This window comes from Trypanosoma theileri, assembly GCF_002087225.1.
Source record: "Trypanosoma theileri isolate Edinburgh chromosome Unknown TM35_Tth_5_V1, whole genome shotgun sequence".
In the NCBI taxonomy this organism is placed as follows: Eukaryota; Euglenozoa; class Kinetoplastea; order Trypanosomatida; family Trypanosomatidae; genus Trypanosoma; species Trypanosoma theileri.
In genome coordinates, this window is record NW_021639847.1 from 187,026 (window position 1) to 203,331 (window position 16,306).

At 40.8% G+C, this 16,306-nt stretch overlaps 6 protein-coding genes across 6 annotated transcripts; all 6 read left to right on the plus strand.

Moving 5' to 3' along the window:
• Positions 1–352: 352 nt before the first annotated feature.
• On the plus strand, positions 353–1,522 carry TM35_000051690 (putative UDP-galactose 4-epimerase; the record flags this gene model as incomplete). The annotated part of the gene is made up of 1 exon (XM_029022824.1): positions 353–1,522. The coding sequence occupies one exon, from the start codon at positions 353–355 to the stop codon at positions 1,520–1,522; it is 1,170 nt and encodes a 389-aa protein (XP_028885639.1).
• Positions 1,523–2,126: 604 nt separating this feature from the next.
• Positions 2,127–3,497, plus strand: TM35_000051700 (uncharacterized protein; the record flags this gene model as incomplete). The annotated part of the gene is made up of 1 exon (XM_029022825.1): positions 2,127–3,497. One exon carries the CDS (start codon positions 2,127–2,129, stop codon positions 3,495–3,497), a length of 1,371 nt encoding a protein of 456 aa, XP_028885640.1.
• Positions 3,498–3,791: 294 nt separating this feature from the next.
• On the plus strand, positions 3,792–5,903 carry TM35_000051710 (cell division cycle protein 45 (CDC45); the record flags this gene model as incomplete). The annotated part of the gene is made up of 1 exon (XM_029022826.1): positions 3,792–5,903. The coding sequence occupies one exon, from the start codon at positions 3,792–3,794 to the stop codon at positions 5,901–5,903; it is 2,112 nt and encodes a 703-aa protein (XP_028885641.1).
• A 1,169-nt stretch (positions 5,904–7,072) lies between these two features.
• TM35_000051720 (uncharacterized protein) lies at positions 7,073–9,694 on the plus strand (the record flags this gene model as incomplete). The annotated part of the gene is made up of 1 exon (XM_029022827.1): positions 7,073–9,694. The coding sequence occupies one exon, from the start codon at positions 7,073–7,075 to the stop codon at positions 9,692–9,694; it is 2,622 nt and encodes an 873-aa protein (XP_028885642.1).
• An 849-nt stretch (positions 9,695–10,543) lies between these two features.
• TM35_000051730 (uncharacterized protein) lies at positions 10,544–12,925 on the plus strand (the record flags this gene model as incomplete). Its single annotated transcript, XM_029022828.1, has 1 exon — positions 10,544–12,925. One exon carries the CDS (start codon positions 10,544–10,546, stop codon positions 12,923–12,925), a length of 2,382 nt encoding a protein of 793 aa, XP_028885643.1.
• Positions 12,926–13,768: 843 nt separating this feature from the next.
• TM35_000051740 (putative succinyl-coA:3-ketoacid-coenzyme A transferase,mitochondrial precursor) lies at positions 13,769–15,253 on the plus strand (the record flags this gene model as incomplete). Its single annotated transcript, XM_029022829.1, has 1 exon — positions 13,769–15,253. One exon carries the CDS (start codon positions 13,769–13,771, stop codon positions 15,251–15,253), a length of 1,485 nt encoding a protein of 494 aa, XP_028885644.1.
• Between the last annotated feature and the right edge of the window lie 1,053 nt (positions 15,254–16,306).

Genomic DNA, 16,306 nt, shown 5'->3' on the forward strand with positions numbered 1-16,306 from the left:
TTATTATTATTATTATTATTATTATTATTATTATTATTATTATTATTATTTGGATTGTGTGTGAGTATGTATTTACTTTTTTTCCCTGACGGGTGTCTGCTGTATTTTCCTTGGTGTTTTTAACTTCTTTTCAATTAAAAAAAAAAAAAAAAATCCTTTTTTTTTTCATTTTTTCCTGTTATTTATTTTCTATTTTCAAGAAGATATTATAAAGCAAGAAAAATAATTTGATTGATTTCCTTTTGTTTATAAAAGGAGGAAAAAAGAAAGAAACACACAGACAAAGAAAGAAACAGACACCAAAAGTATTATAGAAAGCGAAACAACAAAAAAGAAGAAAAAAAGAAAAAGAATGAAGATTTTGGTTTGTGGAGGGGCGGGATACATCGGAACTCATTTCGTGCGGTCGTTATTACGCCGTACTTCTCATAATGTAATTATACTTGACAGTCTGGATGCAACGCACGGTCGATCGGATCATATTGATACCAAAGAGAATGCCTTGAGAAAAGGACTTCTTACGGAAAAGAAGGAAGGCGTAAGTGGAACCAATGAAGACGGGAAATCGGAGCGTTTTGCCGTACTGGAGGTTGGGGATGTGCGAGATGTAAACTTTTTAAATGATGTTTTCACTCGCCATGCCCCTATTGATGCGGTGGTGCATATGTGTGCCTCTATTGTGGTTCCAGAAAGTGTACGAGACCCATTGTTGTATTATGATAACAACGTTATTGGCATTATTCGACTATTGCAAGTCATGCGGCATCATAAATGTGATAAGATTGTCTTCTCCAGCACAGCAGCACTCTTCGGTAATCCTGCGGCCTTAACGTCAGGAAGTGTGAGCATGGAACCTATTCGTCCAGATGCGAAGAAAAACCCTGAAAGTCCATATGGAGAGACCAAACTGGTAGCTGAATGGCTTCTGAAGGACTGTGCACAGGCGTATGGAATTAAGAGTGTTTGTTTGCGTTACTTCAACGCCTGTGGAGCCGACGAGGATGGTGATATTGGCGAAGATCATGAACCCGAAACGCACCTCATTCCTCTCATTCTCCGCGTGCCACTGGCGGAGGAAATCAACAAACGCCGACGCGAACGACAATTGCCGCCTGTGCAGGACTTTGTCTCTATCTTCGGAACGGACTATCCCACACCCGATGGGACGTGCGTGCGGGACTACGTGCATGTCTACGATCTCGCCACGGCGCATTTGTGTGCGTTGGACTTCTTGGCCAAACTCGGCCCGGACGACAAGTCGCGGTTCTTCTCGGCCTTCAATCTCGGCACCTCGCACGGCTATTCCGTGCGGGAAGTCATCGACGCCGCCCGCCGCGTGACGGGCCATCCGATTCCCGTGAAGGAGTGCGAGCGGCGACTGGGCGACCCGCCGGTGTTGGTGGCCTCCGGGGCCGAGGCGGCGTCGGTGCTCGGCTGGCAGCTCAAGTACGACAACATTGACAAGATCATCGCCTCCGCGTGGAGGTTCCATCAGGCACATCCTACAGGGTATACATCCTAGCCCAACAGCTTCTAGGAAGATCTGTTTTTATTATTATTATTATTATTACTAATATGATGATTATTAATATGATTATCTTTTTTTTTTTTTTGTGGCTGAACCCTGTCCCCTTCCAGGGTGAAGCTCGTTCTTGCACAATACATGTGCGTATCAAAAAGAAAATTTTAATGCTAAAAAAAAAAAAAAAAAAAAAAAAAAAAAAAAAAAAACGTTGAAGCGGGAAAATAGGGGGCTGGAGAGAAAGTAAGAGACACCTTGTCATTGTTGGTGGTGTTGATGGTCGAGATACAATGCACGTCATTTAAAGTGATAATAATGAGGTTACTGATGAGAATGTACATCACTACTTTACTTTACGTACCTTGCCGGAAAAACAAAAATCTTTTTTAATTGTTTTCTTCTCTTTTTCTTTTTCCTACCATATATATATATATATAAGTGTAACAACGAAGCGCTCACTACTGTTGAGAGTTGTAGGAGTAGAGTGCTTGTATTTGTTAATGTCTGTTGTGTTAGTGGTGATTGTGACGATATAAAGAAAATAGATATTATTATTATTATTATTATTATTATTATTATTATTATTAGTGTAGCAAAAATGCTAATGATGAGAATGAGGGAAACATCACTGAGAACTCCTACTCGAGCTTCATTGCGTATTTTAAATCTCCTGCACATACCAAATCATATACACATAGATGGACCATACACTGCCCTGTTAAGTGTACGACGTACACTGAAACACCGTTCCTTATCTCCTAATGATCCCTTTGGTGAAGTTGCCTCTTCTAAAGATCCTTCAGATGGTTTTTATAGTGCCTGGAGTAATGTAGACATGGATGCCTTTGCGAATGCAGCGGCAAGTGAAGAGATACGCACAGCCCACTTTGGACCAGAGTGGTCTAGGTTTACTACAATAGGACGACTCTCGGTAAAGAAAATGCAAAAAGAGGGAAATGTGAAGGAAAAAGATACATTAGATGAAGGAACACTAACAAGGTCTCTCACTATGGAGGAACTCCACTCATCTGAATTAGAGGCACGAAGGAAATTATTTGAGAAGAACTATACAAGTTATGAAGAGTATGTGGAAAAGGAACTGAGTAGCAGTAATATGGATGATAACAACAACAACAACAACAAGAGGAATGATAATAATAATAATAATAATAATAATAATAATAATAATAATAATAATAATAATTATCACAATAGCAATAATAATAATAATAACAACAGTCAAAGAGACCATGAAATGGAAGACTCTACAGATGCCATAATGGATGTGGAAAATGAATATTCCATGCCGCTTCCACGATTTCTAACAGAAGAAAAAAAACACATGCAAACATCAAATCATTCAGAATTACCAATAACGTCGAGTAATATTTCAGTTTCAAATCGTCGTGAGATCTCGCAGGTACCAGAGTCCTTGATGTGTGTTATTCTTAATGCCTTGGGTGATCCCCATGGGGATCCACAACTCCCACGAACAGATCCATTACATTGGAGTACAGATGATATTATTCTCTGGTTAACAAAGATGGAAAAAAAACAATTAGACATGACATCAGCCTCTACTACAGGCGTGAGAGAGAGTTTGGCAATGGAGGATGTATGTATGCAGGAGGCATTCCGCATGGTTCAGATCAACGGGGAGTTCTTACTGCAGCACACGATGCCAAGCACAATGTTTCAAGTAATGCGGCGATGGTATTTACGTCGACAAGAAATTGGTTTGAATATTTTAAAACAAAAACAAAATTTGCAAAACAATAATAATAATGATTATAATTCTATCGAACATACAAAAAACAATAGAAATGTAAACTATTGTGTTGATATTGTTTCGGAAAGTGTTCTTGTGAATAAGGCTGTTGAAGAGGGTAGAGCTAAGCTTGATGAGACTATATTACGCATTACACCTTTGCTTATTCAAGAAACCATATCGCAATGCTATCCATACTGCCGTTAAGTAAAAGTATATATATATATATATATATATATATATTCTTTTTTATTTCTTCTGAAGGGTCTATGGGAAAAAAAAAAATATATAGGGGAATTGAAAAAAAAAAAAAAACTGTTTCGTTTCCTCTTATCGTTAGATACAAAAATTGTTGATAATTAGAAAGGAAGATTTCTGATGATTGAAATTCTTTGTGAATAAAAGATAATTTTCCTTATACCTCTTCTCTCAATAATTATTATTTCTTTTTTTTTTCCTTTCTTTTTTGTAAAGTATATCCATAATAATAGATAGAGAGATATGAGTGACTCTCCAACTCCGTGGGAGCACATAAATCGCTTCTACCAGACAACCCGTAAACCCATTCAGTTGTTTGTGGCCTATCACGCCGATGCGGCCGCCGCATCTCTTACACTGACTTCTCTCTTAAAGGCCTGTTTTATTCCTTTTAACCTCCATCCTATCTTTGAATATGCAGAGGCGAGAGAGGTGATTCAACGTACAAGCCAGGCGCAGGATACAGAGAGACTCAGTGATGATGAGCCGCCTGTGGATGAACTCTTTGTTCTCATTGGTCTCGGTGCCCCAGTGGCATTGCGATCTTTCTTTGATCTCCAACGACACATTGTAGTGGTATTAGACTCCTATCGACCATTCCTTCTGGACAATCTTCGCGCAGATGATAATACACGACTCATAGTCTGGGGACGCGAACGTATTCACGAGGAAGTTGATAACTTCTTTCGTGATCAACAACGGCGAGAACGTCGTCGACGTCGACGTCGTCAAACACGCAGAGAACGACGTCGTTTACGTGCATATGGAAATAGTGATGCAGATAAGGATGAGGATGATGATGATGATGGGAGTGAGTATAGCAGCGACGGTAGTGACACTAGTGATGATGATGATGATATGGAGGAAGATGAGAATGAAATGACCCCTTCGCAAAGTCAAGAACGACTTGATTGGATGAATGAAGGAGTTCCAGAGTTTTTAGAACAAATGTATTATGCTGCGGAGTGCGGTGGAAAGAGTTGCGCACTTGAAGTATATGATTTAGCGATTCTTCTCAATCGTGTGAAGGAGCCAGTGTTGTGGCATGCGGCTGTAGGCGTTTGTGATCTCTTTACTAGACGTCTCATTGACTATGGAACTTATTTAGTAGAGATGCGACGTTTACATAATGAAGTCACCCTTCGAAAAGGCATTCGTCGTGGTCCATTAGATGATGTCACGGATGAGAATATTAATCGATTTCACAAGGTTGCCGCCTCTACTAATACAATGCAGCTTGTGAACTTTGATGAGGATCAACTTTTCCTTTTACGTCACTTCTCACTATGGGGAGCGATGTGGTATCATCCCGTAGTGGCGAGTCTCTTAAGTCTACACCACGTGGAGGATGGAGTGGGTACACTGCGGCAGCTGTTAGCACGCTGTGGGGTCTCGGCAAAGTTAGCCCAACAACCCTGGCGGGAAGTGCCGGATGATGTGAAGATAGAATCACAGAGACTTGTCCATCAGGAACTGAAACAATTACTGCGAACACGAGGGAGTTTTATTAGAAGTCCTACACAAATTCGTTGTGTGGCACGAACGGCGGGATATAGTGTGGAAGTGTCTACCTTTGATGTCTGTACACTCTTTACAGCCTTTCTTGCGGCTGTACCACCAAGTAATATCTTTATTGAGGAAGAGGAAGGCGAGAGAGAAAGAGGGAATAGAAGTGAAATATCATCTGTACAAGATAAGTTACGTGAATTCCGCCGAGAACAGTTCTGGCGTGCACATGATATCATTGATGCCGATCCAAATTGTAGAGCTTTTACAGCCGCCGTGCAGGAAGCGCAATCTCTACAAGAGTCCGTCGCCGCCGCTACGAGTGCATTGATGCAGCCGGGAATGATTCAAAGCACAAAAGGCATTCATTACGCAAAGCCAAGTGATCCCACAAATGCCTCCACCGCATTAGAAACATTCGGTTCACCCTTTCGACTAGCGGTATTAACAGAACGACTCTTGTATACATTAACAGTGGAGAGAGGATTGGGTAAATACACACGAGAGGTTCGCCCGGTACTTCTCTCCTGTCCTCTACCGCGGACCATCACCGCAGCCGCACAGCGGCAACAGGAACAACAACAACAACAACAGGAGCGACAACAATTATTGGCACAAACAGAAGAATCATTTGTGGTGGTGTTTGGCCATGAAGGTCCAACAACGGCTGGATTATCTCCACTTGTGCCTGTGGCCCACTGGAATGATTGTGTGACGAACACAGAAGATTTTCTCGTGCCGCCGCTGCGGGATTATGTGCGGCGTGATGTTGTGATTGTGGAGGGCCGCGAGTCCACGGCACACTTGGCAGAGATGTTGCATCTCCGCTCTTTAGCAGGGGGACTGTAGAGAAGAAGGAATCCACCATTTCACACGTACATACAGACATATATATACACAGAGGAAGAAAAAGGATATATATATATATATATGCTGTGTTTCTAGAGTGTGAATTGACTCATGGGATTACGGTGAAGCGATGGAGAGAGGTAGGTAGAGAGAGAGAGAGAGGCTCATCCTTTAGAAATTAAAAAAAAAAAAAACATAAATAATAAAAGAACCATAATAAGAAGGGTAAACACTCTTTTAGTGCATATAAACAAGTATAAAGAGAAAAAGGTAAAGAGTTTGTTTGTGTACGAATACCATAGATGCTCCTTTCTCAAAGAGACGTTTGTTTCTTTTTTTTTTTTCTTTTTTTCTTCCTTTTCTTTGTTGTTTATACAGTTATTTCTCCAACGGAGCTGAAGATCCATAGAGGGGAATGACGTTTCTGCGTATAGAGAGTTTCCAGAAAAGAAAAAATTCTTATGAACATTAATTCTTTTTTTTTTTTTCTTCTTAACTCCCTCATCTTTATATTTCACTGTTTTTTTTTTTGTTTATTATTTTGGAGACAGTAGTGTGTAAATGTGGCTGAATAGAAAATATAAATAAATAAATATTTACCCCTGTTTACATATCAATCTCTTTCTGTGTGTGTATTTATTTATTTAACGAGTTTTTTTTCTTTAAATTCCTTCTTATGATCACACTACATATGTTTGACGCTTTTGTCTATAGCCATGTTTGTATATATATATATATATATAAATATGTAAATGTACGACTGTGAATATCGTTTTATTATTATTATTTATTTATTTTCTTTTTTTTTCCCCTTTTTTTTTATTTTCTGCAAGTGCTGGTTTGGGGGTCTTCATTTCTGTTACACCTAACGAGCGATCACATTATTCTCATTATTAGTAGTGCTTTCTTCTCTGATTTTGTAGGGATTTAAACCAAGTGTGATCACTGGCCAAAAAAAAAAGAAGAAAAAAGACACCGTTTCTGTCGTTAACTTTTTACGTTATTTCGATTAGTTTATTCGTTACTTCTTTTTTTTTTTTCTTAGTTATTCCTTTGTTATTGTGGAGATTCTCGTTGTTAGTATTATTGTTATTCTTTGTATCGCATTTATTTAGATCCGTATTCGTCTGTTCATTACACCTACTTTTCCCTCCACTACTGTATGGAAGATGACAGACACGACTGCACTGCCAATGCGGTCCACCGCCTCGTGTTTGCAGGGATTTACGGAACATCGGTCCATCGTTGTTGGGCCAAACCGCAGTAGAAGTAGAAGTAGTAGTATTACTAACGGCAATACCAGCAATATCAATAACAACTATTCTAATAATAATAATAATAATAATAATAATATTCATAATAACAACAATGACAACAACACTGGCATGGGTTTGATGGGGACAACAGAGAGTCGTTCATTTCGTGTGCGAGTGGCGCAGTCTGCCACGACTAATAGTAATAATAATAATAATAATAATAGACCGTTCAACACACCGACCAAACAACCATCGCGGGGTTTATTAGAAGAAACAGATGTGTTGAACTACCGTAGAGGCGGTTCTATTCCACACGAGCTGCAAGAACCACGCATAGATGGAGAAGACTCCTCTTATGCCCGTGTCCGTCAATCACTAGAGACAACACTGCGGGATCGTGAAAAGGAACTGGCGGCGGCCCTCCAGCGTGAGAAGACACTCATCAGTCGATTACGGGTTTCAGAGGAGACACGGGTGTTGTATCAACTCTACACCCAACGACTGCTGGAGTTATTGCGAGTGCAGGAGTGGAGTCATCCACTGCCGTTTGTGAAGAATAGTGAAGTGATTGATGCCCTCCGTGAGGCCATACACTCTGGAGAGATTGTTATGATGAGTGAAGACTCTACACACACACAGGAGAGTAATACAGATGGTACGATATCCACAAGCATGTTGACATCATCTCCTTCCACACCCGCTTCATCTATACAGTTAACAAATGCCACACTACTCACATCCGCCATGTTGGAATCTAAAGTAACGAATTGTCTTTTACACTTAAAACGAGAGAAAGTAAGACGACAGGAAAGTATGATGCAAACACTTCAAACAGCATCCAATACATTTGTTGAGGAAATGGAGGCGAAACTCGCTGTTCTCTCAAGTGCACTTCGTCAAGTTGAACAACGAGTTGGGGAACACGTGGCGACCACAACAGTTACTCTTCAACGGCATGTGCGGAATACACAAAACAATGGATTATGTATAGAACAACAACAAGAGGAATTACGGCGATTGAAACAAGAGTGTGTGCGATACCAGCGAGAACAACAACGCACACAAGGAGAGATGACAGCATTAAAGGATGAACTCGCACGTTTAGATGGTGATCGTGAGGCGGCGTTAATTATGCACCGCGCCGCGGAGTGTTTAGAAGATGTTCGGCAGAGTGTACGGAATGCCGTGCGGGGGGCGGCCCACTCAATTGAACAGTCCACATTAGAGAGTAATACACTAAAGGAACCGTTTATACAATCTATGCGTGTCATTGCGGTGAAGGTGGAGGCACATGCAGATATGGCACGAACAGCTGTAAGGCGTTGGCAACAAGAATACCATATTAATAATAATAATAATAATAATAATAATAATAATATTAATAATAATATTAATTATAATAATAATAATGTACGAGAGGCATTTCGCACGGATGTGGATATGGATGCTGTTCACCGTTTATTACTGAGTCCCCCACGACGGGTGACTCGCAGTTGTGAACAATCATCACTACTACCGAGAGACGATAATGTGGGGAATTCGAATCTCATGATGTTGGAGGAACTCGCACGGGTGATGAAGAACTTATGTCGACTATTAGAGAATAACGCACGTCAAATGGAGACAAATACCGCAAAAGTAACAAAGAGTATAGCGGATTGGGAAAAGGCCATTGTAAAGCAAATGACGGATATTTGGGAATGTATGCGGGCGGGGCTTCTCGAACACGGTGTGATTCCCCCAACCTCCACACAACACCGTCAACTCTGCGGAGAGGCCCCATTGGCGCTTGGCGATCATCACTACACCGATGGGAGTACCACCGCCGCTTCTACACACATTCATCACATCAACAGTAGTAGTAATAGTCACAGTGATAACAACACCAGCACGAATATCAACATCAACCACAACCAACATCATAACAGCAGTAATAGCAACAATAATAACAATACCAATCGTGGATCTGTATTACCGCTTTCACAGACAAACTATACCAACAATACTACTACTACTACTACTACTACTACAGTTGCGGCTCCCCCATCAAAAGTCATCATGGGTCGCAATGGAAGTATAAGCACATCCTGTGGCCATACACACTCCATGAGTGGAGTTCCATCATACTCCAGTTCAACCAATGCAAGTAGAGCCACAAGTGCAATGACGTCGTCTGCGGCTCCATCGTGGAATCTTCCATCTGCAGTTTTGTGTGAAGTGGAGCGAACACCCGATTCACGTTCACACCGTGATAAAGATTTTCTCTCACCACCATCCATCAACGTCTCACGGGCACCAACACCACCACCACCATCATTCCAATCGCAAGGTCTGCGAACGGCGACTAATCTCTTTCAGCATCAGCAGCAAGACCGTATTGTGGATATTTCTCCATGCAAAATTCCATCATCTGGGAATGGATTGTCAACAGTACCAAGACTGCATTACACAAGAGAAATAGAGAATCTGGAAAGTAATAGTGCACGTAGCGTCTCTGGGGCTATTCTTCCACGCCGTACACAGACCTTTTCTTAGATACATTTGTAAGAGAAAAAAAAATCTTTTTTTTTTTTTTTCTCGCAAGAGGAGCATAAATCTTTTTTTTTTCTTCTTCTATCCATCTTTTGTTTTTTTGTTCTTCTTCTGATTTGTGGTAAAGAATAGAATAAAGAAGAAAGAATTTGGATGGGCATTTATTTCGGTATGGAATATATTAATCCAAACATTAGATTATTTTTCTCTTTTCTCTCTTGTGAGAACAACTTTTTTTTACTTTTGGTGCTTTCGTTTTTTTTTATTAGACTGATGTGCATACCTCCTGTTTTTTTCTTTTGTTGTCATTGGCTCTTTGCTATTATTTTGCGTCTGATAGTGGCGTTCTTTTTTTTTTGTGTGTGTACATGTGAAGTCTGGCTTTGAGAAGCGATTTGTGTAATTCTTGTTGCTGTTGCGGTAACGATCTCTTGATCTTGATATCTCTCTAGCAATAAATATTTGTAATTATATAATTATATATATATATATATATATATATATTTCTCTTTTTGCTATTCTTGTTATTTCCCTTTCTTGTTATTATTGTTATTATTATCATTATTATTGGAACTGTTATTTCCATTATCTCTGCAGTTGTACCAACAAAGGGATATTTGCACCTCACCGCCTCGCCAAGAGAATTAGTTCCACCACAGTACAAAAGGACAGTTAGAGAGAAAGAGAGAGAGAAACCCTAGAGAGGTATACGACGGCAAGTAATAGAAAAAGAGAAACCAACATAATATATATAATAATATTAATAATAATAATCATCATCATCAGAGAATAAGAGCAACCATAGTAAAAAGAAACAAACAAACAAACAACAACAACAAAAAAAAAAAAAACATGTCGCAGGAAAACAGTCAGATGAGCACAGGATTATCTCTCTGCTCTCCAATGGAAGAGTCTCCAATCGGTGGAGTACGTGAGTCCACTTCCTTTGCAGATCTCATACGTGCACGAGAGCAACAACAGCAACGAATACGCGATGCATTAGAGCAGCAGAACCGTCAGTTGCGTGCACGTCTGGCGTGTGAGGAACCCCTTCCATTAACAGCAACCTCCACAATATCCACAACAACAATAACAACACCCCCATCCGCTGCCCATCGTCGTTCAAACCACACACCAATCAAACAACAAGTAGTGCCAGTGGAGGAATTCATCACCTTTGTTACTGAGATGAAGGAACTCATCAACTGCGCGCAGCAGGCGGATTTGGTGGCTCTGCAGGCACTGCAGGATCGTGTGGAGTTTCAGAATCGAGATCTCGTGCAGCGCCTCACTGAACTGGAGGCGTATATGATTGCAGCTCAACGACGGGATATGATGAACAGTGCGGGTGCTGCTGCTGCTGCTGTGATGACATCTAGTGATGATAGTGGAGTGCAGAATACACAGAATGGTGTAAATGCGAAAGAAGAACACAATTCATTGGATTACGTGATGAGAGAAATGGAAAATATACGTTTAACAGCAGAAGAGGCGATGATGCGAGTATGTCAATGTGATGAAGTGATGGCCAAACAACAGGCAGCAATGTCTCTCTTGGAGAAGGACTTGAATACATTAGAAGAGAAGATCATAGATGTGGAATCCATGCCAACACTGTTTAGACGAGAAGCAACTGCACTTGAGGAACGTCATACTTCTTTCACATATCGAATACAAGAGGAAATTACACAACTGCAGCAGAAGTGGAAAGAGGAACAATTAACAGAAGTTGTAGGGAATCAAATACGGCAACTGGAAGAACAAATGCAAAACCTCATCTCCACAATGATGACAAGAGAGAAGGAGAATGTGGAAGTCTCAAATGATTTCAAAAACAAGGACATGGTTCAACACATCACAGATGATGTTCGTGAAAAAATGCAAAAACTTCTCTACACAGTTGAATCTTCACTTACTAAAAAAATAGAGGAATTGGATGCTAGAATGGATATCTGCGTTTCAGACTGCAAGAAAAATTCAGAGTTAGCAGTGATAAACCTCACATGTAAAGAAGAAGATTCAAACAATACTGTTGCAAACCCCATGTTGAATTCTCAATCTATAAATATGATGGAATTATCAGAGAGACTAGAGAAACTTGAAATGACAGTAAATACGGCGATATTGCAAACAAACACTATGCCAGCTAATGAAGAATGTAATGAACGCATTGCATTATTGACAAAAGAAGTAGAAGGAGCTGCTGCTCTTATTGAAAGTGTTATAGCACGCCAGGCAACTGCTAGTGGTGATAAACTCATACTAGACACGGTACAATTGGATGAACGTGTATCTCGTCTAGAAACACAGTTACAGGTGGTACAAGAATATGTTAATGATATCACAAATAAAGTTCAAGATACACCTAAAGTGATATCAGGCGATACTAATAATAATAATAATAATAATAATAATAATAATAATAATAATAATATTGCTGGTGTTGTTGTTAGTGCTACGGAAACCGATGGTAATCATCATAAAGATAATGGGAATACGAATAACGGTGAAAGTGAGAATGGTAAACCGACAGTACTCCCGGAAAGTCGCTGGCAACAAGATCGAATTCATCGCCATTTACAGGAGGAATTGGAACTCGCATCTGCAGATCTTCGTGCACAAGCGATAGAACAATTTAGAATGACATACAATATTCCTCTCTCAGCATCCACAGCAGCAGCAGCGGAGGGAAATACACTTAACGAAGATAGTCCTTCCTTTTTCACAATGCCTCCACCTCCACCTCCACCTCCACCGTACGAAACCCCAATGTTTGCTGTTCCCCGCAGTGTAGGCCCCAACAGAGAGTCGCGATTACAGTCATCACGACCAGGCACACAATCATTTGGACCGTACAAGGCACCTCCTGTGCCCATCTCAGCAGAGAGTTTAGCAAAAGCACTAACAGAGACGCGTGAGCGGAAATTGCAGAAGGAGGAGGCCGTAGTGAAAGTTATTGAATCCCTGCGTGAGGTGCAACGCCGGTTTGAAGATTTATCAGCGCGGGAGATGAGTGTACCATCTAGTGGCCGTCGTGCAAATAAAAGTGAACAGTCCACATCCCCTCACACAAGTGAGGACTCGGCTGCTTTGCTAGAGTTTATTGTGAGTCAAAAGGAAGCTGTGCTGAGAAAGGAGCGAACATTGTTGGATTTGCGAAATACATTGTGGCGAGAAATTGCACAGCTTGAGGAAGATGAACGGGAACTTCTCTTCACAACCCCTTCCTTTTAAACAAGAGACCTTGAATTAAGAGAGTGTATGTCTTTAATATTTCTTGATCTCTGTCTTATAATTATTATAATTGTTATTATTGTTTAAAGATCTATCGTCAGTGTATTCTATTGATGGTGCAAAGTTTTTTTTTTTTTTTTTTTTTGCATTCAGAGTATTTAACTATTGGGTGAGAGGACAGTGAGCCCTTCTTTACCCTCCCCCACCTCTCCCTCTACTTGTACCTTTCTTTAGTATTATCGTTATTGAGTATTATTGTTATTATTTCATTACTCTATATATTTATTTATATCTATCTGTCTAATAATGAGAATATTTCACTCGAAAGTGCTGTATTTGTATTTGTTATCGTTTTTCATTGTTTTTTGTTTTGTGTGATACCCATTCATTGACATAATCGTTTTATTATTATTTTTTTCTTTCTTTTGTTCTTCTGACTTTACTTTCTTGCTGTTGTGCTTTCAACTTTATTTTATTTTTGTTTTTGTACTTGTACTTATTCCTCTTTTTTCCCCACCCACTTTTGTTTACTTTCTATGATGTGTGTGTTTACTTATATCAACTCCATATGTAGAGTTTTTAAAATTGCGCGAATTAGTGAAATACTGTGATATATCCTCTTAAGAAAAGAGGACCGAACGAAATAATCTTCCTATAAGCAGCACTCTATATATTTATATACGCTCACGGACACTTAAACGCGAAGAAACAAACAAACAAACAAAAAAAAAAAAAACACAAACACCTCCAGGTGAGATTTAAAAACAATAGTGAATTACTAAATTAAGTAAAAAAAAAAAGGGAAATTAACATCACTTTTACTTATTATTTTTAAACAAAAAGATGATGCGCCGTACTTTTTTCACTCTGGCAGGCCTAGACAAGGTTATGTCTCTTTCCAAGGCTGTGGACGATATTAAGAGTGGAGCCAGTCTCGCTGTTGGTGGCTTTGGCACCTCCGGCATGCCGCACGCCGTACTGAAGGAGATCAAGGCCCGCGGTGTGCGTGATCTCAGCATTTACAGTGATGGTGCGGGTGTGGACGGCTACGGTATTGGTGTTCTCTTCGAGGACAAGCAGATCCGCAAGATGATTGTCAGTTACGTCGGTAACAACAAGATCTTCACCAAGCAGTACTTGGCGGGTGATGTGGAACTCGAGTTCTGCCCGCAGGGTTCTCTCGCCGAGCGTATGCGGGCCGGCGGTGCGGGCATTCCCGCCTTTTACACCGCCACCGGCTTCGGCACACTCGCGCAGACGGGCGGTCAAATCACAAAGTACAACGCCGATGGCTCCGCCGCCAGTGAATCGCAGCCAAAGGAGACACGATTGATTGATGGTCGCTGGTATGTGCTCGAGCGGGCCATTCGCACCGAGTTCTCACTTGTGAAGGCGTGGAAGGCAGACCGCAGCGGAAATCTCGTCTTCCGCGGAACTGCACGGAACTTCAATGTTCCCGTTGGACAGTGCGGTCGCGTTGTGATTGCAGAGGCGGAGAATCTTGTGGAGAATGGCGAACTCGACCCGAATGAGGTGCATCTCCCAAGCGTCTACGTGGATCGTGTGGTGGTGCCAGAGCGCTACCAGACACTTATTGAGAAGCGCACCATCACTCCAAAGGGCGGTGTGGCGAAGATTGCGGCCGCCACAACACCGGAAGAACAGGCACGTCAACGTATTGCTCGCCGCGCGGCACTTGAGTTTGCGGATGGCATGTATGTGAATCTTGGTATTGGTATCCCAACCGAGTCGGCGAACTACATCCCACAGGGTGTGAATGTCGTCCTGCAGTCGGAGAATGGACTTATTGGTATGGGTCCATTCCCAGAGGAGGATAAGGTGGATGCGGACTGGATTAACGCCGGCAAGCAGACCATCTCGTATCTCCCGGGTGCTGCGCTCTTCGACAGCGCCACCTCATTCGCTATGATCCGCGGTGGACACATGAACATCACCATGTTGGGCGCCCTTGAGGTTGGCGCCAATGGCGATCTCGCCAACTTTATGATTCCCGGCAAACTGGTGAAGGGCCCTGGTGGGGCGATGGATCTCGTCTCCAGCGGCACACGTGTGGTCGTCACTACAATGCACTGCAATAAGAAGGGTACATCGAAGATTGTCGAACGCTGTCAACTCCCCGTAACCGGCAAGGGTTGTGTCAATCGCATTATCACTGAACACGCCGTGTTTGATGTGGAGAAGGGACAACTGGTGCTGAAGGAAGTGGCAGAGGGCACAACAGTCGAGCAGGTGCGCAAGATGACGGCCGCCAGCTTCATTGCCGGTGATGTGAAGACAATGCCATTGGCTCCACTTCCGGAAGCTTGAAACTGTAAATAAACGCAATAAACAAAGTGGATGAAAAGTGGAAGAAAAAAGTAAAAAAAAAAAAATAGGTTTCATAGGATATAACACCTTAACATTATTCCAATAGACTTTAATATATATATATATATATATATATATATGAGTTGATCTGTTGCTGTACCACTTGTTCTATTTTTTTTTTGTTGTTCTTTCTTCCTTTTTCTTGTTGTTGTTTAAATAGTTTGGGGTACGCCGTATACGGTGAAGCCGGACTTCTTTTACTGATCACGCTCATTTCTTTCTTCTCTCTTTTTTGTTTTTATCTGGTTGTTTTTGTACTGTTACGTTTGTATTGCACCAGTCAGGGCAATGCATATGTACAGATGTACTTCTGTGCGTGTGTAAAGGTCTACTTCCTTTTTCGTTTGTTTGTTTGTTTGTTTGTTTGCTTGTTTTTGTTGCGTTGTCTGTATTTCTCTACACGTAATGCGTAAGCATGTAGAGGTGTTGGTAGATAGATAGCCAGCATAAGCACCTTCCTTTCCCATATCTATCTATCTATATATATATCTAGATAAAGAATGGTGAAGGAGGCAATCACAATGAGGAAAGAAAACAAAACTTAATACAATGAAGCCGCGTTTCACATGAGTGTAAGTGGTAATCAACGTGAGTATTCATGTAAGCTGAGAAAAGAAATAAAAAAAAAAGAGAAATGAAAGGAAGAAAAAAAGAAAAAACAAAAGAGACATACAGTAATAATAGTATGAAATGCAAGAATTAAAAAGAAAAGAACTGATAGTTATGATGTTTTTCTCTTTGATTTCTGCTTTGTTTTTTTCTTTTTCCTATTAGATCCAGAAATAGATGAGTATGAAAGGAGATAATAATAAGCCGCTCTTATATCTTCTTACAGTACATCTATGGTTTTCTTGCAGTTTTCTTCTTCTCTACTTTTATTCTCGTAGAGGGGTGTAGGTGAACTGAAGAGACATTCCTACTCTTCTTTTTTTCTCTACAGCCTGATGAAACTGGCAAGAGTGACGTTTTTTTTTTTTTTTTTTTTTTTTTTTT